Source organism: Dama dama, chromosome 25 (assembly GCF_033118175.1).
Source record: "Dama dama isolate Ldn47 chromosome 25, ASM3311817v1, whole genome shotgun sequence".
Classification (NCBI taxonomy): domain Eukaryota; kingdom Metazoa; phylum Chordata; class Mammalia; order Artiodactyla; family Cervidae; genus Dama; species Dama dama.
The window spans coordinates 64,595,198-64,617,839 of NC_083705.1; the positions used below are offsets into that span (position 1 = coordinate 64,595,198).

At 48.8% G+C, this 22,642-nt stretch overlaps 1 protein-coding gene across 2 annotated transcripts in view; it reads right to left on the reverse strand.

Moving 5' to 3' along the window:
• The window catches only part of TRIO (trio Rho guanine nucleotide exchange factor), a 353,621-nt gene extending 342,265 nt beyond the window's left edge, over nucleotides 1–11,356 (reverse strand). Inside the window, exon 1 of one of the 2 annotated variants that reach the window (XM_061129325.1) lies at nucleotides 11,188–11,356. In XM_061129325.1, coding sequence (XP_060985308.1) covers nucleotides 11,188–11,356 — 169 coding nt within the window. The remainder of the gene's footprint in view (nucleotides 1–11,187) is intronic. The other variant, XM_061129326.1, reaches the window with a different exon arrangement.
• Nucleotides 11,357–22,642: the final 11,286 nt, after the last annotated feature.

Consider the following 22,642-nt stretch of genomic DNA (forward strand, 5'->3'; position numbering starts at 1 on the left):
ATTTATGTAACAAGGAACATCAGCTTTAATCAAGTGAGAAGAGGAAAGGCACAGAAGCTAAATCACAGGGCTCAGACTACAGTGAAAAAGTGCTTGCTCTATGCCGGAATCTGTCATTCCACTTTTGTTCGGTGTGAGACTTGTAAATTACAGCTTCCATCTTCAACACACGAGGATGTACACATTCAGTTTTAAAGATCTGACAACTTCCTTATCCATTTGTCTCCTGATGGGCATCTAGGTTGCTTCCATGTCCTGGCTATTATAAACAGTGCTGCAATGAACATTGGGGTGCACGTGTCTCTTTCAGATCTGGTTTCCTCAGTGCGTATGCCCAGAAGTGGTATTGCTGGGTCATATGGCAGTTCTATTTCCAGTTTTTTAAGAAATCTCCACACTACAATATTGTAAAGTAATTAGCCTCCAACTAATAAAAATAAATGGAAAAAAAAAAGGTAATTCTATGACAATAAAAAAAAATTAAAAATAAAACAAAAATAAAGATCTGACGATTACAACACCGGGCCTCGTGGGATGCTGTATGGAGGGAGGGTCATTTCTCCTCTTTCCCTCCACTGGAGAAGAAAAGGCGATGTGGGGGCTTTGTGGTCTGGCAGCTGTGGGTTTAAATCCAGCCCGAGTCCTTACAAGCAGTGCAAACTGGGACAGTCATTCATCCTCCCCAGAGGCTGAGATCCTCATCTGAACACAGAAATAGCCTCCACCTCCTGGAGGTGGGGGTGGGGGGGGGGGATCTGATTTTACATGAGAAAACGTATATAAAACACCTGCGCGCACCTAGACCCACAGGCCCTCAGGTGGCAGCAGCAACAGAGATAATAGTTAAGAGAAAGCTTCACCAGGTTTTCCTAAAGGACAAGGCTGACGTTCATAATGTTTGGGGGGGGGGGAAATAAACATGGCATTTTAAATATCACTCTCTGACGTTACAAGCAGGTTATTGCTTCTGCATGCACTTACTTGACCCTCTATGGAGCCTAACTCTGAAGAGGTTAGCTGATCCCCAAGGACTGGGGGTCCTGGCCTCCCATATCGCTCTGGCAGCTGCTGCTGAAGACTTAGGTTACAGCAAGCGCAAGGTTCCACGACTGCCCGCCATCCCATTTCCCCCACAAACAGCCCCAAATTCACAGTACAAGCTGTCACAGGCAATTTACCATCATCCCACCTTAATCCTGAGTAGGGTTTACAGTCAGAGGTCTCCTGTAATGTGGTTCGGGGGGGACAGGTCCCATCTCACCAGCAGGCTGTCCCCTTCTTTGTGTTCAGCAATCAGCAGGGCTGAGACAGGACCTATAAATGATGCCATGGAGATGAGAGATGCCCAGCAATGAACACGGCAGATTCGGCATCTCTCAGGCTGCAGTCAAATATCCAGAAAGGAACAGGTACACGGCCAGCTTGCAGAATGCTGAAACTCACTACTCCTGCGAGGAGCTGCTCTCCCAGAGGGAGACACGTGAACGGAACTGTCACGTGAAGGAAACGGATGGCCTGGAAACCATCCAATTAGCGACGGTTCTCAAAGTTCCTGGACCCAAGATATATTAGGACAAGAGCAACAACGTTTAGATGGAGGTGAAGTAACCCCAGAATAAATGTGTGAAATACACTCTGCCTCAGTGCAATCTGGCTTTTTGGAGCTGGTTCGGGTCCTTGGGTGCCAGCTACCATCACTGTGGTACTGAAAAGGACAGTGAGGGCTGGAAGGGGTTTCTCATGATCACAATGTGTTTTTTTTTTAATAGCTATCTACAAGCAAGAAACATCTGTTTAGTATCAGACACCAGGAACCTACTTGTTATTAGGATGGTAACGCATTAGACAATTTAGACTTTGGAGATTTCACTCTAGGACTGATTCCAGATCAGCAGAAATACTTAAAGCAACAGTCTAATCAAAGCACTGCTTCCCAATATATTTGTGTGCACCCACAGAATAAACAGATGAATTGTACTTTTTGGTCCTTATCACTTAAAAGCTAAACTAATAAAAATAAATAACATGCACTTTGTTATTCCTGCAGATCCTAGTGCATCTGATGTCAAGAACAAGCATTAACTAAGAGTAAAAGCAAGTAAGAAAACATAAAACTTGCAGAATCCACATTGCCCAGGAGGGCCCTGCTTGGGTTTGCAGGCCCAATGTTCAACAGCAGCAATAACGAAGGAAAGAGGAATCCTTGAAGACATGAATCAGAATGAGAAGAGGAAGTGCTAAAAGGAATCAATGATGGAAAAACTGTACATACTGTTTTGACCAACCTCTCAGACTTTTCATAAGCCTAATTTTCAAACTCAAATTAAAACATCCTGCCCTAAAATACACGTTATTTATACATTCCACTTCATCTATACTAAGAAACATGGGTTGTTTTAAAATAGATTTCAAGGACTTCCCTGGAAGTCCAGTAGTTAAGACTCCATGCTTCCAATGCAGGGACTAGGGGTTGGATCCCTGGTCGGGCAACTACGCTCCCACAGGCCATGCGGCCAAAAAATTAAAAGAAAAAAAAAAAAGATTTCAAATATCAGTCTCTGATATATTCATTACTTCTTGCACTGACACCTCCCATTCACAGAATTCCAAAGTGGGGTTTTTTACGACTTTTCCAAGATACACACAGGCGACCATACTTGAAGAGACACCAACAAAACCTATCTAAAAATATTTGAGGGTTATACTTTTAAACTTGAATTGTGTTTTTCTCAAGTTCAAGAACAACTTCACTTTATGGTTATGAGTCTTAAGTGGGGAGACTAACACTTTATAAATTCACTCCTTAACCATCAACACTGTGAAATACACAGCTTCAGAGTTAATTACATGTAGGAAAGTCCATGAACTGAGGGTGAATGATCTCACATAGTTATTTATGCAGGAACAACGCCCCCTCCTCCAAGTGAAACTTATTCCTAGAAATTCCCTCTTTAACACCAAGAATGTCAAGGCACAGCAGACCACTCTGCCTGTGCTACTCTTTTTCTTTCTGGACAGCAGCAAAACTCAGTGGAGTGGGAAAATTTCAAGCAGGAAAAATGGTGACTGTTCGCATCTAAAGATAGTTTTTTTAAGTCAGCAGACTTGTCAAATGGATTCTCAAGTCATGCTTCTTATAGAATCTAAGAAAACAATCTTTATTTCCCCATAACTATCTTCAACCTTTCCCCAGATTAACCCTAGGCGTTACAGGAAGTTTGGTCCCACCTAGGTCCATCTGACTACTGTTTATAGTCACTCAGGCCCGTCCAGCTCTTTGCAACCCCATGGACTGCAGCACACCAGGCTTCTCTGTCCTCCACTGTTTCCCAGAGTTTGCTCAAATTCACGCTCATTGAGTTGGTAAAGCCATCCAACCATCTCATCCTCTGTCGCCCCCTTCTCCTTCTGCCTTCAATCTTTCCCAGCATCAGGGTCTTTTCCAATGAGTCGGCTCTTTGCATCAGGAGGTCAAAGTACTGGAGCTTCAGCTTCAGCATCAATCCTTCCAATGAATGTGCAGGGTAGATTTCCTTTAGGACTGACTAGTTTGATCTCCTTGCAGGTTCAAGGGACTCTCAAGAGTCTTCTCCAGAACCACAATTCGAAAGCTTCTTCAGAGCTCAGCCTCCTTTATGGTCCAACTCCCACATCCATACATGACCACTGGAAAAACCGCAGCTTTCACTAGATGGACCTTTGTCAGCAAAGCGATGTCTTTGCTTTTGAATACGCTGTCTAGGTCTGTCATAGCTTTCCTTCACAAGGAGCAAGTGTCTTTTCATTTTATGGCTAAAGTCACCATTCACAGTGATTTTGGAGTCCAAGAAAATAAAACCTGTCACTGCTCCCACTTTTTCCCCTTCTATTAATATTTACCATGAAGTGATGGGACCAGATGCCATGATCTTAGTTTTCTGAATGTTGAGTTTTAAGCCAACTCCTTCATTCTCCTTTTTGCTTTCATCAAATGGTTCTTTAGCTCCTCTTCACTTTCTGCCATTAGGATGGTATCATCTGCGTATCTGAGTTTGTTGATATCTCTCATGGCAATCTTGATTCCAGCTTGTGATTCATCTAGCCCAGTATTTCACATAATGTACTCTACATAGAAGTTAAGTAAGCAGGGTGACAATATACAGCCTTGACATACTCCTTTCCCAATTTGGAACCAGTCTGTTGTTCCATGTCCTTTTCTAACTGTTGCTTCTTGATCTGAATATGCGTCTCTCACGAGACAGATAAGGTGGTCTGGTATTTCCATCTCTTTCAGAATTTTCCACAGTTTGTTGTGACCCACAGAGTCAAAGGCTGGCATAGTCAATGAAGCATAAGTAGAGGTTTTTCTGGAATTCTCTTGCTTTTTCTATGATTCAATGAATGTTGGCAATTTGATCTCTGATCCCTCTGCCTTTTCTAAACCCAGCTTGTACTATCTTTAAAATCAACAGAAAATTCTTCCCAAAATAACTCAGTTTTATTCAAGTTTACCTTTGAGAAATTACTTCTATTAGATTTGGCTTTTGTTGGTGTCTCACGGTTTGTATTTGCATTTCCTTGAATGTGTGTGGCCATTCTGTAGTTGCATTGTCTATTTCCCTTTCAGACTGCCTTTCTCACTGATTTGAGGAAGCCCTTTTTCAATCCTGCACATATAATTCTTCATCTGAATTGTAATAAATATTTTTGCCCAGTTTGTAGCTAGTCTTAGTTTAATGTTACGTTTTAAACTGACACACAGTACAAATGGATTCCTTTTCCTGTGTTCAGGTCTATGAATTTTAATGTGCAGAATCACCACCACAGCCAGGATGCAAAATGCTATCATCCTTCAAAACATCCCCCACACTGCCCCTCTGGAGTCACCCTTTTCCCCCCTCTAACTCCTGGTAACCAACCGATCACTTCTCTGTCCCTCCAGTTCTATTTCTTTGAGAAAGTCATACAAGTGGACTCCCATGTAGCCTTTGGAGGCAGGCTTCCTTCACGCAGCATCAGCTGAATGGATATACCACAGTTCATCTGTTCACATCTGCTCTTTTAAATGCCACCAAGAGCAGCAGTGAAGGAAGGGCCTTAGCCCTTCCCAGCAGTCGGTCAGGAACAGGGCAGTATAGCAAGTAACTGGAAGGTAAAGAAGAGAAGGCCATGCAGTGGGCAGGACCTTGCAGAAACCCCTCCTAAAGAGAACCTGAGTGCAGTTCATCACTGTCCACAACAGGCCTATAGGCTGTAAGAAAATAAGCCTGACAGACTCAGGTGGACACCACTAACCCAAAGTACCCTAGACCAAGAAACTATTCTGTTTGCTCACTGAGGTTTTCATTCCAGCTTCCTCTGTCAGGGCAACTGCTAAACTGTACTAACTTACGACAGAGCCCAAACAGCATGCTCCTTCCAAACTACAAGATCTGCTGTATAAACTGCTCCACAGTCCTCCCAGCGAAGAGCAGCCGCGTGGCTGATCAAGGAAGTTAGTAGCCTACAATGCAAGTGTGTGTGCTGCGCTTAGTCACTCAGTTGTGTCTGACTCTTTGCGACCCCATGGGCTGTAGCCTGCCGGGTTCCTCTGTCCATGGGATTCTCCAGGCAAGAGTACTGGAGTGGGTTGCCATTTCCTTCTCCAGGTGATCTTCCCGACCCAGGGATCGAAAATGGGTCTCCCGCGTTGCAGGCAGATTCTTTACTGCCTGAGCCACCAGGGAAGCCCGCAATGCAAATAAATATATTTATGACCTAAGTGCAGTTTCATGTTGCCAGAGCACATCTGGCATTAGACCAAATACTCCAGGAGGTCGCACCATTTCTCCCCATCAAGCCCCTAGGCCTTAAGCCTGGGAAGCCCACACACCCTCCTGTCAAACTCGGCCCAGACATATAACCTTTCCCAGAGGGCAGGGGGTGCAGAACTTGGGTTTACAGGGGCTTCCTTATGGGGAGAGAGAACCGAAAAGGAGGAAATGAAGGTAACCAAGCAAACGGAGGCTTCCATTAGCAAGTGAGAAAGTGAAGATAGGACTGAGACACTGGCCAACCCGTAAAGAGGAGAGCGGGAACCCCCATTAACAATAATATCACTCACTTGGAAACTCCAGCCAGGGGGTCTCCTCACTGGGAGGCCCCGGGGCTGGGGCCGGGTACTGTGACAGCAAGCAGAAGCCACACAGTCAGGGCCTCCGCGGTGGACACGGGAGCCCAGGGGCGGCGGGGAGCAGGGAAGGGGAAGCAGGCAGCACGCCAGCGCGCTGCTGAGAGGGGCCTTGTCCCGACCCCCACACTCTTTCTCCATTTTTGCTCCTTTGCCCTCAGTGCAGAGATAGAGCAACAGTAATACCTTGAATGGCCCCAGCCGAACGACAGTAATAATACTAACAATAATAAATACACCCGCCCACACTCAAGGGGCTCTGAGAAGATTCCCGAGCGAGCTCGTCCCCTTGCCCAGGGCTGACTGGACGGCTCAGCGGCGTAATCTGAAGTGGAACGAGAGAGAACTCCGTCCCGGCGCCATCTAACCCCTCGTAACCTTTCTGCGCCCCTGGGCCAACCCTGTTCCCTGTCCCCCACCCCCGAGCGGCCTGCACGGGGCTGAGGACCAGGGGAAAAGATACAGAAGCCTGCATCTCTGTCCTCTGGACGCGCACAGCCGCCCCCGGGGCATTCGCCCAGGCGCTCGGGCCCAACGCTCGCGAGAGGAAGAACCGAGCCGCGGCGGAGGCGCCGCCCCCTTTCCCGGGAACGCGGCGGGGTTCTCGCCCACAGCCATTCTTCCCCGCGCACCGAGGGGGCTCCTGTTCTGCCGGCGGCACCACTAAAAAATCCGTCGAGACAATGCACTTAAGGAAATAAAAAACCAATTCATTAGAGAACCGAGGAGGAATGAAGGGGGTTGTTAAGGCGGCTTTTTATAGTACAACACAATTCATCCCTATCAACGTGACTTGACTAGGCAAAGTGTGGCTATTGATTAAGAATTGGACTTTTCTCTGGAATGCCGCCAAGGATATGAGATAAAATTTTATTTCCTCAGTGGAAGAGTCAAGAAAATAAACTTAAATATCAGATACGGCTGATTTAGATTATGACCGCCCCAAACACATCTTTCACTTAGAAACAGATCCCACATTTATCACAACACTTAAAAGGCCTGAAAAGGCCATGCTAATCACATATTTTTAATACACACTTGAACAGATTTAAGCCACATGCCACAGCTTGAACAGAACCACTGGCTTCATTTAAATTTTGGTTAATCATTTAAACGGTTTAAATGGCTTCATCTTAATCTTCATTTGAATCATGGTTAAAGTGCAAAGGAAAGAATACAACTGTCTATGTCAATAAGTCAGTTTACAAGGTCTTAATGGAAAGTTTCCTTCAATGATTTTTTTTTTTTTTTTTTTACTGTCCTCTGATTTCCTGAAAATCACTTATAGGATACTTCCAGCTCCCTCTATACTCTCCTCTGAAACTGAACCTCACTGTGTCACTGAAAAGGGGGAAACCAACATTCACTATCTTTTCTTCTGCTTTCCTTTTCAAAATATTGAGGGTAACAAGGACTGACTTTTTAATACAATAATTATTACTGGTGCTCACAAAGACCAAAGCTGCCAGGCTTCTAAATATACACAGAAGCAGCAGGGCAAGCAGAGGCCAGGGATTTAAGTGGTGTTAGAAGCAGAAATCTGAAGACAAGTTCCCTCAGTATTCCATGAGGAAATCATTATGTCAACATAGAAGGACATGCACCCTGCTCTCTCCTTAAGTAACTGACTCAAGTGTCTTCACATAGTCCATTGCAAAGAGAAGGGCTGCAGCCACGGGTCCAGAAGTAAGACTTAGTAAGGAAAGGAACCTAGCGCAGTGAGCTGACAACCTTTCAGAATAACCACACATCCTTATGCTCTACACGTTCATATAATGCCAACCTGAAACATACCAGGCAGGTTAAAAATAAGACATTTATGTAAGTACCCCCACCAGACACACACACACTCTTGCAAGGTTAAATAGAGAGCTCTGAAAGAATGATTTATTGTCATAAGAACAGGGCCCCAAAATAGATTGGCAATAAAAGTGATTGGTCCCAGCGGGATTGAGAACTAATGTAAGCATAGTCCTGGCCATGACAGGCAACTGGGGAAAGAGTACCAGAGTGAGGGAAATGCTTCCTGGCCCTGACCCCAACTCTACCAGAGTTCTCTTCTGAGCAAGTCACTCAACCTCCCTGGAAGCCTGATTCCTCTTCTGTAAACTTAAAAAAAAAATTTTTTAATGGACTAGCTCATGTTTGTGATGCCTTTTGAAAAGAAAACTAAAGAATGACCACTAGGTGCTAGGAGCTCAGAGGGAACCACAGAGTCCAAGGAGGTTTAACAGCCCTAGAGCCACCCCACCCCCCCAAGACCCTCTCCAAGTGCAGGAGTCCTGCCCCCAGTTCCCAGCTCCCAACCCGGGCAGGTGGCAGTGCCCTGCTTGAGTGCATCCAGTAATCATGGCCTTGCATTCTATTCCTGAACTGCTCTAATTATGTAAAAGTTCTAATAAGCTAAATTCTCCTTCTTTCACCCAATCATAGTCGCCAGTTTTCACTCAGTAACCACAAGGATAAAACTAAATCGTTGCAGTGTGGACAAGGAACAAAAAGGAGGCACGAAAATCAGGTGGCCAAGCCAACAGTTCCAGGGCCAAGAAATGAGAGGCAACCAGTAGAAGTACCTTGTCTAAATCAGGCTGGCAGTCTTAAGCACCTGGCTCACAACACCATGGAAAAACCACCACACTCTGATCTGTCCACCCCAGTCAGTTAAGAACCTATTTTCTGGGTTCTACATCTTAGGAAAGAATGTCCGATTTTACCTCTCTGTTCAACCATCCACATTCAATCAAAACTGCCCAGCAGGGCCATCCCCCTCCAAACTCCCACTTCTGCCATTCCACCAGGTGAGGTCCCCACCCAGGGTCCCCCTACTTCATCTGTCTAACCGTTTGCCCCTTCCCACCCCCACCCATCAATCCAACTGAATGGTCCCTCTCCTCTATCCTCCCTCTGCTAGCTATCGCTGCCCCAGATGCTGGAGCCAAGATCTAGGTCAGGAATTCAGGGTTGCCCTAAGGAGGGAAAAGCACATTCAAAAGATGTTCTAGGCTACCCCTGGGATGGGACCACACAATGGCCGCCTACTTATAATCTGCTCTGGTTCCTGATTCCAAGTCAAACAAGGAAAGCGGCAGTATGCCCAATCAATTTTGGAGTGAGGAAGAAAAGAATAAACTCGTGAGCAGCACGGAGTGGTTCTACCCCAAAGCGAACATGAACAGGAGCAAACACAGGACAAGACCCCTGGCCACCGACAGGTAAACCCTGGGGGGAGCCACAGTAACTGAGAGCAAGTACTCTGGGAGCATCCAGTCCAACTTGATGTCTTCTGAGGCTCTTCTAAGCAGAAGAAGTGATTTCTCTGTGCATAATAAAGATGTAAGGAAGTCTGGCCTCATGAGCACCAAAAATTCCCTCTCCAGGGCACACACGCCTTTCTAAGAGAAAGGCGCTGGATTCTGCACAGAATCTATTATTCTGTGACAGGTGGTGGAGAGAGAGAGCGAAGACAGGCTAGACTTAGCTTCAGGGCATGAAGGGAAGACGTCCCAGGTCTGCTATTAAGTGGTAAGATGGGGCTGCTCTATCGGGCGAGTTGCACACAAAAAAAGGCTTTCACTTGAAGGAGTTTGTGTTTTCCTAAACCTTTGCTTTCCTCGGGGACCTCACAGGGAGAGAGAGCACTGGGGAGTGTATTAACCCCAAGCTGACAGCACAGAGTCAGCGAGTGTCACTCCCAGCCACAACCAATCTGTTAAAACGACTCAAAACGAACCCCGCCTGGCAAGGATCAAGAAAACGAGGGAAGACAGTACTACTAAACCAGGGGTCTACCTGGCAAGGCTAACTTCTGCATCCGACCATCGCGCACCCGCTGCAAATTGCTCCCTGCGACCCGGATTACCCAACTGATCTCACCGGATCTGGGGACTGGATTTTGAAAGGGGCCACGAAGAAACGTGAGCCTCCGGGCTCCGGTGCGCGTCCCGTCACAGGCCGCTCCCCCGACGTCCTCCCGGGAGCCGCCACCAGCACCCCGCGCCCTCCCGCCCGCCCCCGGCCCCGGCCTCGGCCCGGCCCGCCCTCCCCGGCTCTCCAGTGCCGAGTCTGCATCCTCCCTACCCAGCTCCTGGTCCGCTAGGCACCGCTCTTGCGGGGCCGCGAGGCCGCCCGGACGCGCGAACAAACCGGACTGGGCGCGGGCGGGACGAGGCGCCGCCGCCGGGGTCCCCAGGACACCCTGCACGCCTCCCGCGCCGGCTCCCCGCGGGCGGATCGCAAAGCTCGCTTCTCCCTTGACCACCGCCCCCCCTTCGCCCGAGAGACACCGGGCCACCCCGGCATTGCCTCCCGGGCAAGGCCCAGCGCGTGCCGGCCCCGCGCCTCCACCCCTGGGGCCGACACGTCCCCAGGGTGTCCCTCCCGGGCCACCCCCGGAGACAATGGCTCACCCATCGCCCGGCCGGCCGCGCTCCATTTCAGCCATCACCGCCCTCCTCCCCTCCCCGGGCTGCGAGTGCCCCGGCAGCCCCGTTTCACAGAAGTGTAGATCGAGGCCGGGGAGGTGACAGGCGAGAGAAGAAACCTGGCTGCTTATGGAGCCGAGGAGGGACTACTGACAAATCGGCCACGGAGACGAGCCCCGATGAGAGACCGCTTTCCCGGGGCCTGGCCCCGCCGCCCCAGCCCGCTCGGCCTCCGGGGGGCAGGGGGGCCTCCGCCCTCGCCGTCCCTGCCGCCGCAGCCTCCTCGGCCCTCCCGCGAAGGAGACAAAGAGCCGGCGCCCCAACCGGTGGAGCGGTAGCCGCCGGGGCGGGCGTCGGGGAGATTTCACCCGGGAAGCCGGTGGCGGGGGCGAAAAGAAGGGCGAGCCGGCGGCGCCCCGGCCGATCCGCGGCGCTCGGGGCGGCGCGGGCAGCCGGACCCGCGGGTGTTCGGGTGCAGGGCAGCGGCCTGGGCTGGCGCGCTCCGGGCCCGACGGGCGGACGGGCGAGCAAGCACCCGGCGCGCCGGGGCCCGCGGACCGCGCCTCCGCGGCGGGGGCCGGTGGCGAAGCGCGCGGGCAGCGGCGCGGGTGCACTCACCGGATCGGAAGAAGGCCGCGATGTCGGCCAGGTCCTTGGCCGCCTCCTCGGCCCCCTCGCCGGCGCCGCCCCCGCAGCCCGAGCTCGCCGCGCTGGCCGCAGCGGCGGGGCCGGAGGACGCGGCGGGGGCGGCGGCAGCACCGCCGCTGCTGCTGCTGCTGCCGCTCATGGCTGCGGCGGCGCCCGCGGCCGCGCCCGGCTCGGGCCCCGCGCCCCTAGCGCCGCGCGCCGCCCGCTCCGCGCCGGGCCTGGCGGCGCCGAGCGCCCTGCTGCCCGCGCCCGACGCGTGGACGCAGAGCCCCGGGGCGGCGGCGGCGGCGGGCGGCGGCGGCGGCTCGGCCCGAGGAGCGCGCCCACATAGACGAGGACTCCGCCCGGGAGCCGCGAGCCGGCCGCGGGGCGGGAGCGCGGAGCCACGGCCTCGGCGGCGCCGGCCGGAGCGCGGGCAGCCACGCGCGCCGCGGCGCCGGACACGCAGTCGCGAGGGCGGCAGGGGGTGGGGGGTGGCCCGGGGGGGGGCCGGCGGGAGCTCCGCGATCACGGGCGCCGGCGGCCGCCGCGAGCCTCCATCTTGATTTCAGATGGGGAAAGGAAGGAGGGGGGAGGGGGGAAATCACGGCGGAGGGAACCCGGGTGAAAGGAAAAGGGAGAGCAGGGAAAGGAGAGGAAGGGGTGGGCGGGGGGGGAAGAGGGGCTTCGGGAATTTCCGGTGAATATCGTCTGGGGCCGGAGCGTGGGCTCGGCGGGTGGGCGGGGCGTGTGGTGGGCGGGGCCTGGCGGGAGGGGTGGAGCCACGCAGGAGGGCAGGCGGGCGGCGGCGGGAGCGTTTCAGCGTTGTTCCATCTCGCGGGCGGCGGCGAAAAGGAGGGAACGCTCTGAGGCAGCGAGGGCGCGCACCTTTCCAGGCCCGGCATGGCGCCGCCCGTTGGACTCTCGCTCCAGCAGCGCCGCACCGCCCTCCGATCGCTGGAGCTGTTGCTGACTGATCTCGCCGCGGGGCGGGCTGACTCCGGCTCAGGGCCCGGTGTGCGCATAGACGGGGCTCCACAATCCTTGTTCAATGTGAAGAGATCGTGAAAACGGGTCGTGTGTTGTACGCCAGCCCCAGAGGGAATAATGGAGCAGGCCTCTGAACTCCTGGGGGCCGTCTGTCTCCTTGTCTGCCACAGGAGCTTCGGGACTCACAGCTCCTCCGCCCCTACCAGAATGTAGAGAAGGGGGAAGGTGATGGTGGCTGAGAAGACCAAAGGAAGTGAGGGGTAGGTGACATCCAGCTTTAAGGAAGATCCGTGTCACACCCGCATTTTACAAAATATTCGAGTACAAACACCTACGTACGTGGCTGCAAGTGAAGGGAGCAGAAGGTATTGGTATCCAGTGTGCCGGAAACAAGAAGAGATAGATAAGATTGATTAAAACAAACAAACAAAAAAACTGGTGGAATACTGATGAAACCAATATACATGAACACTGGAAACGAGCAATTAAGAAAATGAATAGCGAATGATGAATACCAGGTTTTTCACTGTGAGGAGGGCTAAAATGATCCGTGTGGTACGGGATTAGAGTTGAAGACGTCAGTATGAACTCCTGTTTAGCTTAATATAGATGCAGGTGGGTAAGAAAAGATTTGCAGATATGTGTGTATATATACACAGGCTCTTACACGTATGTATATTTCCTTGCTCTGTCAACTAAGTGAACTTAGGCATAACACTCCTGTAGCAAGTCGCACATCAGGCACTCAGATCTTTTACTAACACCGTTCTTCAGAAAAAGGAACCCGGGTTCCTCAGGGGGATTGGCTGACTCTGGGACTAGAACAGGAAACATACAAAAGAACCTAGAGCATCTTGTGCCAGACGATAAGGAAGTGCTAAGAAAAAAATTTAATTAATCAACATCCAGAACAATGATGAGGGTCTCTCAAAAGGGACACAGAAGCCCATTGAAAGAGCTCCCAGTGATCAAAGCTGTAACAATTTGAACAGCAAAATAAAGCAATGTTCTATTATACCCAAAGTATAAAATAAATATCCATGAGTGCATACTAATATAATGCAATGATTAAATGAGTAAATAATTCAGAGAGAAGAGACAAATGTCCCTCGCAGAAGAATTCAAAATTAATACTTAGATACTCTGCCCTCAATGAGATGGAATAGTCCTTAACTGTGGTCTGCACTTTCAACTTCCAGAAGAGTAACTTTATAATGAAGAAAACTGACAAACATTACTTCACAAGATTACCAGCAGTGATAAATCATGTGGATGGTATATACCCTTAATATGATGTAATGAAAATGCCACTTTAGCCCTATTGTCTTCCTCCCATAAACACAGTCTAATCATGAGAAAAATAACAGACAAATCCCAGTTAAGGGCCATTCTACAAATGACCTGACCAATACTTCCGCAAACTGTTAAGGTCAACAAAAGTAAGGAAAGTCTGAAAACTGTCACAGCCAAGAAGAGCCCAAGGAAACATGATAACTAAATGTAATGTAGTATTCTTAAGGATCCTGGAACCAAGAAAGCACATTAGGTAAAAACTAAGAAAATATGAATAACGTATGGACTTTAGTTAATAATAATGTACCAGTACTGATTCATTAATTGTGAGTAATATGGGAAAATTGGGAGTGAGCTATAAGGGAACTCTGTACTATCTTCACAGCTTGTCTTGTTATTTTAGAATCTAAATCTATTCAAAATAGAAGCTTATGTTTTAAAAAAATTTTAATTGTATGTAGAATATCAAAAAAAAAAATTCAGTTGGTCCAAATTTCATAGGCTATCAGCTCAGGTGTGCTGACAATATTTCTTTTTCTTATTTTTCAGTTGGGTAATTTCTGTCTCTAGCTCCCATTTCTCCTCATGGCTTAAACCTAGTTCGGAGAAAATAATCTCCAGGAACTTTCTTTGCCAATTGAGTACATTCCTCTTCCTGCCTTCTCCCTAAGGTTGAAGCCAAACTCCCAGAGGCATTGGTGATATCACAAATGAGGTGGGGATGGGGAGATTGCACCTGGTCCTTGGTCTTCAACCTAGACAGCATATTAAAAAGCAGAAACATTACTTTGCCAACAAAGGTCCGTCTAGTCAAAACTATGGTTTTTCCAGTATTCACGTATGGATGTGAGAGTTGGACTATAAAGAAAGCTGAGCACCGAAGAATTGATGCTTTTAAGTTGTGGTGCTGGAGAACTCTTGAGAACAAGGAGATCAAACCAGTCAATCCTAAAGGAAATCTGTCCTGAATATTCATTGGAAGGACTGATGCTGAGACTGAAACTCCAATACTTTAGCCACCTGATGAGAAGAACTGACTCATTGGAAAAGACCCTGATGCTGGGAAAAATTGAAGACAGGAGAAGGGGAAGACAGAGGATAAGATGGTTGGATGGCATCACTGACCTGATGGACATGAGATTGTGTAAGCTCCAGGAGTTGGTGATGGACAGGGAAGCCTGGCGTGCTGCAGTCCATGGGGTCACAGAGAGTCGGACACGACTGAGTGACTGAACTGAATTTGGTCATCATGAGCTCGTTCTGGCACTGAGGCTCATGTGTGTCCTGTGTGCGTCCGCCTCCTGGACGATCCTACTCCGACTGAAGGCATTGCCATGACTTTGCTGCTTTCTGCTGTTCTATCCTGCTCACCAACCACTGGGACCCCTGGTGGTCTGCTGGCAGTCAGCACCCCTCCCGAGCTACTCCCCAAGCACTCAAGAAGACATTCAGCTGTTCCCTGGGATGCTCAGTCCCACCCCACAAAATGAGGCCCTATGCTCTCTGCTCCCAGACCTCCAAAGCCTACCTGGGCACAAGCTTCCTCTTTCAGAGACTCACATGGGCGTCTAAAGTGATCCATTTCCTCTCCCCCCAAATTGCAGAATTGTAATTTCCTCTGCAGGAAGTAAACTTCATTCCAGGCTCATCATACTTCCTTCCAAATCTTTTATTTAGGCATAACCTTTGTGTTCCCAGGAAATGCTGTTTTTAATTTAGAAAACCCCATTCCCTTCCGTTCTTCCCTCTGCCGCAGGTTCCAGAAGTTTCTCTTGAAATTCAGAAGCCAGTGCTAATGTCTTTCTTTCACGCTGCATGCCTCCCCTACCACCCTGCCTGTGGGTAGTCAATATAGATGCCCCCCTCTGCCGCCTAAATGGTGAAGAAAGATCATGAATTTGAAAACATCAAAACTGCTGGGGGACAGGGAGCAAGACTGATGGTGGTCCTTGAAAAGTGTCAGTTGGAAGAGGCTAACTCCTGAAAGATCAAACCAGTCAGTCCTAAAGGAAATCAGTCCTAAATATTCATTGGAAGGACTGATGCTGAAGCTGAAGCTCCAATACTTTGGTCACCTGATGCAGAGAGCCCACTCATTAGAAAAGACCCTGATGCTGGGAAAGATTGAAGGCAAGAGGAGAAGGGGATGACAGGGGACAGGATGGTTGGATGGCATCACTGACTCAATGGACATGAGTTTGAGCAAGCTCCAGAAGATGGTAAAGGACAGGGAACCTGGTATGCTGCAATCCATGGGGTCGCAAAGAATCAGACACAACTGAGTAACTGAACAACAACTCCTGCTGGAAGTTTCTGGGTGGAACAAGTTCTGGATGTTGGGAATTGGCTTGAAAGGGACTGTGGACTGCAAGGTAATGACTGCTAAGGGTGTTGGGATAGGGGTGGGATGACGGGTGTGTTTGGATGAAAAGAGCTCTCTAGTGTTGAGATCCAGATATTGATCAGTCCTTCAATCTCAGGTAGAGTCATTTCCAAGAAAACTCAACAGGAGATTCGTGTCTGAGTGTGGGATGTGCAGGAAGGCTCACCCAGATTGCAATATGAGAAAGAGGCTGCACACGGGGTTTTTTTCCCTTCTACCATCTGAGCGTGTGTAGGGGGATCTAAACAGGGTTTCATGACAGCTGCTGTTGATCCTACCCCACTTTCAAAATTCAGCTCGAATTTCATCCCAGTTGAAGCTGCTGCATCAACTCGAAGTGACCTCTCCCTCCTCTGTATTCTGGAACATCAGTCGTTCTGGCATTTGATTGTAAACTCCATTATATTATTTGCAGCCTTTGTGTTTAATGTCTTGCCTACCAGGTGAGGAGATCCCTTGCAATCAGTTCAGAAGTGTCAACCAGTCTCATGTGTGCCTAGATCTATACCAGTCATGAAACCATGAGGCAAAAGAAAAAGAGAAAGCCAGTTGGGGGGGACAGTTGTGTAGTCAGTATCCTTGCTCTCCTTCTATCAGAGGCCATGCCTGGTTAATACACTCCATTTCCCAGCTCTGAAAGCCATGTGACAGAGAGCTGGCTGATGAGTGGAAAGAACTGAGTAGGGCTCACAAGAAAGAGTTCAGACATAGCAAGTGCATGCATTTGGCCCTTTGCCCTTTGTCCTCCTTGGAACACAGACAAAATGCTGGAGCTGAAGAGGCCATTGTGTGTCTGTGAGAAAGTAAACATGAGAACAGAAGCACGTGGTACAGATGCCCAAATGAGCTGCCCACCTCCAGGCTTCTCATTGCACAGAAACATACAAGAAAATTGTGATGCTGGAGAAAACTCTTGAGAAAGCAACTCTGAACATTCATTGGAAGGACTGATGTTGAAGCCGAAGCTCTAATATTTTGGCCACCTGATAAAAAAAAAGCCAACTGATTGGAAAAGACCCAGATGCTGGGAAAGATTGAGGGAAGGAGGAGAAGGGGGTGACTGAGGATGAGATTGTTGGATGGCATCATTGACACAATGGACATGAATCTGAGAAAACTCCAGGAGATAGTGAAGGACAGGGAAGCCTCGTGTGTTGCAGTTCATGGGGTCACAAAGAGTCAGACATGACTTAGCAACTGAACAACAGCAACAAAGGAAATGTCTAGGTGATAACTTGAGACATGGGGCTTGACCTTTGGTCAGAGTTGGAACTAAATTTAAGCTAAAGAGGATAAACATACCTGGAGTTTTAGACGTGATTAATCTGCTAAGGAGATAAGGGTAGAAAGTGAGTAAGGCATAGGGCTATGGGCTGGGATTTTTATGCCATACAGTGGGTAGCACTGGGGGGTATGACTTGAAGTGTCCCGAGAGTCCCCAGCTGGTCCTGGGGCAGATTAAAGAGCAGGTAAAGGAAGAAAAGCAGACCCACAGAGGCCAGGGCATCTAATTCAGTGGTAAAAGAAGCCACCTGCAATTCAGGAGATGCATGTTTGATTCCTGGCTCGGGAAGATCCCCTAGTGAAGGAAATGGCAACCCACTCCAGGATTCTTGCCTGGGAAATCCCATGGACAGAGGAGCTGACAGTCCATGGAGTCAGAAAAGAGTCAGACACAACTGAGAGACTAAACAACAACACCATTCTAAGTTGGCTCACAAATCACTACAAATGGACCCTTGGATTTCTTGGATTTCTCGTCTTTTACTTGGGGGTGACCTCCACTAAGCCAGAGCCCTATTTCTTGTTCTCTGAACCCAAGTTCACAGGCCTGAGACCCCAGGAATGGCTGACTGGCCTTGAGGGTGGATTTGTAAGAGTCTTTTGACCTCCCTTGTGCTGATATTCTTTTAGTCAATGAGATAGCTCTGAACATACAAATTAAGCAAAGACAGTCAGGGTGGGACGGAAGAGGGAGTTAAGTGGAATAAGCCTGGGAAAGGAACAAGGGATGGAATTTGAGGTGGACAGGGGGCAAAAAAAAAATACATTTTGTGTGTGTGTGTGTGTGTGTGTGTGTGTGTGTGTGTGTGTGTGTGTACAAGCACACGTGTGCATACATGCTTATGCCTGTTTGCATTTGGGATGTGGGGTAATGAAGATCTGATGGCAGGGAAACCCAGTAATACAGAAAGAAAAGACAAAGATAGATTTGGATTTGAAATGAACGCAGATTTGGAAGTTGCAGGTTTTTATTTTTACTGGTATGTTAATGAGAAGAGTGTATAGGAAAAGTGACAATTTCTAAAATCTGCTGCCTTGCCTGTCAAATTGATCACTGTTTCAGCTCATTGCTTATATTATCTGCTGACTTGCTGACTCTGCCCAGTAATGCAAAGAATTCCAAATTGAGCCCTCCAGCCCCAAATAGGCAGAATTTGAAATTCTACCAGGTGGGACATTCATTCATTCTGTTCCTGGCCAACTTCTGGTCTTCCAAGATTTCTCTAATAGATAAATACCCCCTGGGAGTGCTAACACCTGAAACCTTTATCACTTAATGCCTTATAGAGAGGATTAGTGGATTAGCCCAGCGTTGGCAGGAGTAATGAGAGGGATAAAAGAAGGAAAAGGGCCATGGAAGGCCCTAATAAAAAAGACACCCACAAAAAAACAAACAAACCCATCTACTTTGCTTTTGCCTAGAGCTGGTCTTACTGCCTCTAAGTATAGACTCTGAAAAAATTCAGGCTCTGATTCCTGTACAGAGTAGGTGAAGATTCTTATATTCTGGGGTCATTGATTGCTCACCGAAAGCCACACGGGCAAAGGCCCTTAGGCAGTCCATTGTGTTTGGCTATATGAAGGAGCTAGAGGGGACCGTAGCGGTTGGGTGTCGGGGGAAATAGGAGACCCAGTCGGTGGAGCAGAGCGACCTCATCACATAAATCCTCACAGCGTCTTTGTAAGGACCCTGCTTTACAGTCAGAATAGCACAGGTGTGGCTTATTGCTGAGAAGATTCTAAGTGATTAATGTCGAAAGTTGCAGATTGTGTGGGCTCACCAGAATATTAGAAAATAAAAGAGCACCTTGGGCCTCTTTTTATTTTTTTTTAATTTTTATTTGAGTGTAGTTGGCAACAGTTAAAACTGGACATGGAACAACAGACTGGTTCCAAATAGGAAAAGGAGTACGTCAAGGCTGTATATCGTCACGCTGCTTATTTAACTTATATGCAGAGTACATCATGAGAAACGCTGGGCTGGAAGAAGCACAAGCTGGAATCAAGATTGCCGGGAGAAATATCAATAACCTCAGATATGCAGACGACACCACTTTTATGGCAGAAAGTGAAGAGGAACTAAAAAGCCTCTTGATGAAAGTGAAAGAGAAGAGTGAAGAAGTTGGCTTAAAGCTCAACATTCAGAAAACTAAGATCGTGGCATCTGGTCTCATCACCTCATGGGAAATAGATGGGGAGACAGTGGAAACAGTGTCAGACTTTATTTTGGGGGGCTCCAAAATCACTGCAGATGGTGATTGCAGCCATGAAATTAAAAGACGCTTACTCCTTAAGAAGGAAAGTTATGACCAACTTAGGTAGCATATTTAAAAGCAGAGACATTACTTTGCCAACAAAGGTCCGTGTAGTCAAGGCTATGGTTTTTCCAGTAGTCATGTATGAATGGGAGAGTTGGACCATTGAAGAAAACTGAGCACCGGAAGAATTGATGCTTTTGAACAGTGGTGTTGGAGAAGACTCTTGAGAGTCCCTTGGACTGCAAGGAGATCCAACCAGTCCATCCTAAAGGAGACCAGTCCTGGGTGTTCATTGGAAGGACTGATGTTGAAGCTGAAACTCCAATACTTTGGCCACCTGATGCAAAGAGTTGACTCATTGGAAAACACTCTGATGCTGGGAAGGATTAGGGGCAGGAGGAGAAGGGGACGACAGAGGATGAGATGGCTGGATGGCATCACCAACTCGATGGACATGGGTTTGGGTGGACTCCAGGAGCTTGTGATGGACAGGGAGGCCTGGCATACTGCAATTGATGGGGTCTCAAAGAGTCAGACACTAATGAGCGACTGAACTGAACTGAACTGAACTGAGCTGGTAAAGATCCTGCCTGCCAATGCAGGAGACATAAGAAATTCGGGTTCGATCCCTGTGTCAGGAAGATCCCCTGGATAAGGAAATGACAACCCACTCCAGTATTCTTGCCTGGAGAATCCCCATGGACAGAGGAACCTGGCAGGCTAGAAGCCATGGGATCGCAAAGAGCTGGACACGGCTGAAGTGACTTAGCACGTAACTGATTTATAATGCTGTGTTATTTTCAGGTGTGTAGCAACATGAGTCAGTTATACATGTATTCACTCTTTTTTAAAAAAAAGAAAAATTCTTTTTAACCTTGGACCTCTTTTTATTTCTTATTTCTTTGTCTCTAGCCTGAGAGTCAAATCAGGGATTACACAAAAGCAACAAGGAACCCCAATTCGTGGATTGGATTTTTTTTCAAAACCGGGACAGTTGACTGTTTTGTTCCAGAGACTCTGGGTAGGTAGCATCACCGAGGGAAAAGAAATCCCAGTGAGAATCAGTTTTCGGTGCTGCCTCTGACACTGACTAGCTGTGTGATGGACAGGGAAGCCTGGCGTGCTGCAGTCCATGGGGTCGCAAAGAGTCACACACGACTGAGGGACTGAACTGAACTGAGCTGAGCTGTGTGATCCCGGGCGAGTGGACTAGAGAGACGAATGCTGCCTGCCTGACCCTGACCTTCAGGAACCACCCGCCTCCCCAGGAAGACCCCAGGTGCAGTCACTGCCTGTCGCAGCCAGCCCCCATCTGCCCCTCCTCCATCCCTAAACCTCTTCATGGGGGGGGCGGGGGAGGGGGAAGAAAGCACCTGGAGACAAGCCAGACTGAACTGGTTCCTACTTGAACTGGAAAACGTGGAGAAATGAGGCCAGACAACAGGGCAACCGGGCACCAGGGGAAGCGAATGCAGAGGGTGGGCAGGAGGGAGGCCTGCCAGCACTACTGCCCTGATGAGCTTGCTCATCGGTGCCCTGGTTCACCCTCTACAGGAAACCCTTCTCCTGAGACCAGCTGGAGGGTCTCTAACCTAAGAGCACCCCGCTGGAAAGGAATCAGTTGCAGGGGACAGTTCTAGGTCACAGACCCTCACTGAGCAAATGGCTTTGGCTTTGAAACAGGATTGGGGACAGAGCGTAGAGGCCTCCCACATCCTGGGACAAGATCTGTGTGGCCCACCATCAGCAGTTAGGGGACAGCCGATGAAGGATCCTAGTGCTTTCTCAAGGGTGGACCCAGTGCGCATGCAGATGGCAAGAGAAAGCGTCACACTGAGAGCCACTTAAAGGAGAAGGTGAAGGCGAGGAGAACCCACCAATTGAATTCCCCTCCTCCCAGCCCTGAGCATGCAGTCTAACTTCTGCAGAAACCTCCAGATGGTTAGGCGCTCGGATGGTTCACCCAGTTTCAGCATTGACTGAATTCTCAACCTTTCTCTGTTTCTACAAATAGAGTTAAAAATTCCAGACTCTACAATGAGATACGGGTTCCCCTGGTGGCTCAGCGGTAAATAATCTGCCTGCCAATGCAGGACACTCAAGTTTGATCCCTGACTCAGGAAGATCCCCTGGAGAAGGAAATGGCAATCCACTCCAGTATTCTTACCTGGGAAATTCCATGGATGGAGGAGCCTGGTGGGCTACAGTTTGCGGAGTCACAAAAGAGTTCATAGGGATACGACTTAACCACTAAAAAACACAAACAAAAAGAAGCAGTGGAGATATCTGAGGGTCATTGAAGGGATTAACACCCACCCCCACCCTACACATCATGGCCCCCTCCCCATCCTATCTTTCTTGAAGGTACCATCTTCTACATCTCTCTCTCTGGTCAAGCACAGTGACCGCAACAACCCCCAGGCAACCACAGGACTAGGCTGAGAATGCCACCCAGGTCTAGGGTGGGACAGCCAGATCAGGGAGGAGAGGGGAACTAGCATCCTGTCTTTGCACCCTGCTCCCCAACAGGCCCCCGAGGAGCCACACTACGGAGGACAAAGCTGATGGGCACCACTGGATCGTTGCCCACAAGGACAAGGCAGCCTTGGCTGGAACCCAAAGGTGTGGTTCAGGTACTTGGTTGCTGTGACTCCAAAACCCAAAAGTTCTGAAAACCAATGTCCTCTGTAACTCATCTGGTGGCAAAAACTGACTTAACATCCTATGAGACTGTGGGTGTACTTGATCTCATTTAGGATGAATGGTATTCTTGCTGCCGAAATGCTAAAGGGTGTAATTTTGCAGGTGCAGTCCAAGAGCTTCCTGGGGGTATTAAGCATTCTACAATATGTGCAGTATACAGACTGTGTTACCTTTCCATATATGAAAAAATTTTAATGGACTTCAGAAAGCACTGGAATTCTGAAACCCATCTGGTTCCCAAGGTTTTAGATAGGGAACTATGGCCGTAAAGATTGTGTACAAATGGCTCATAGGCACAGGAAGAGATGTTGAACATAATTAGCCACCAGGGAAGTGCAAACCAAACCCCAGTGAGATACCACTTCACACCCACTAGAAGGGCTGTAATCAAAAAGGCAGCCGAAACAAGTTCTGACAAGGATGGAAGGAAACTGGAATCTCATTCGTTGCCGGTGGGAATGTAAAAATGGTGCAGCCACTTTAGAAAACAGTTTGGCAGTTCTTCAAGAAGTTAAACATAGAGTTACCATATGAC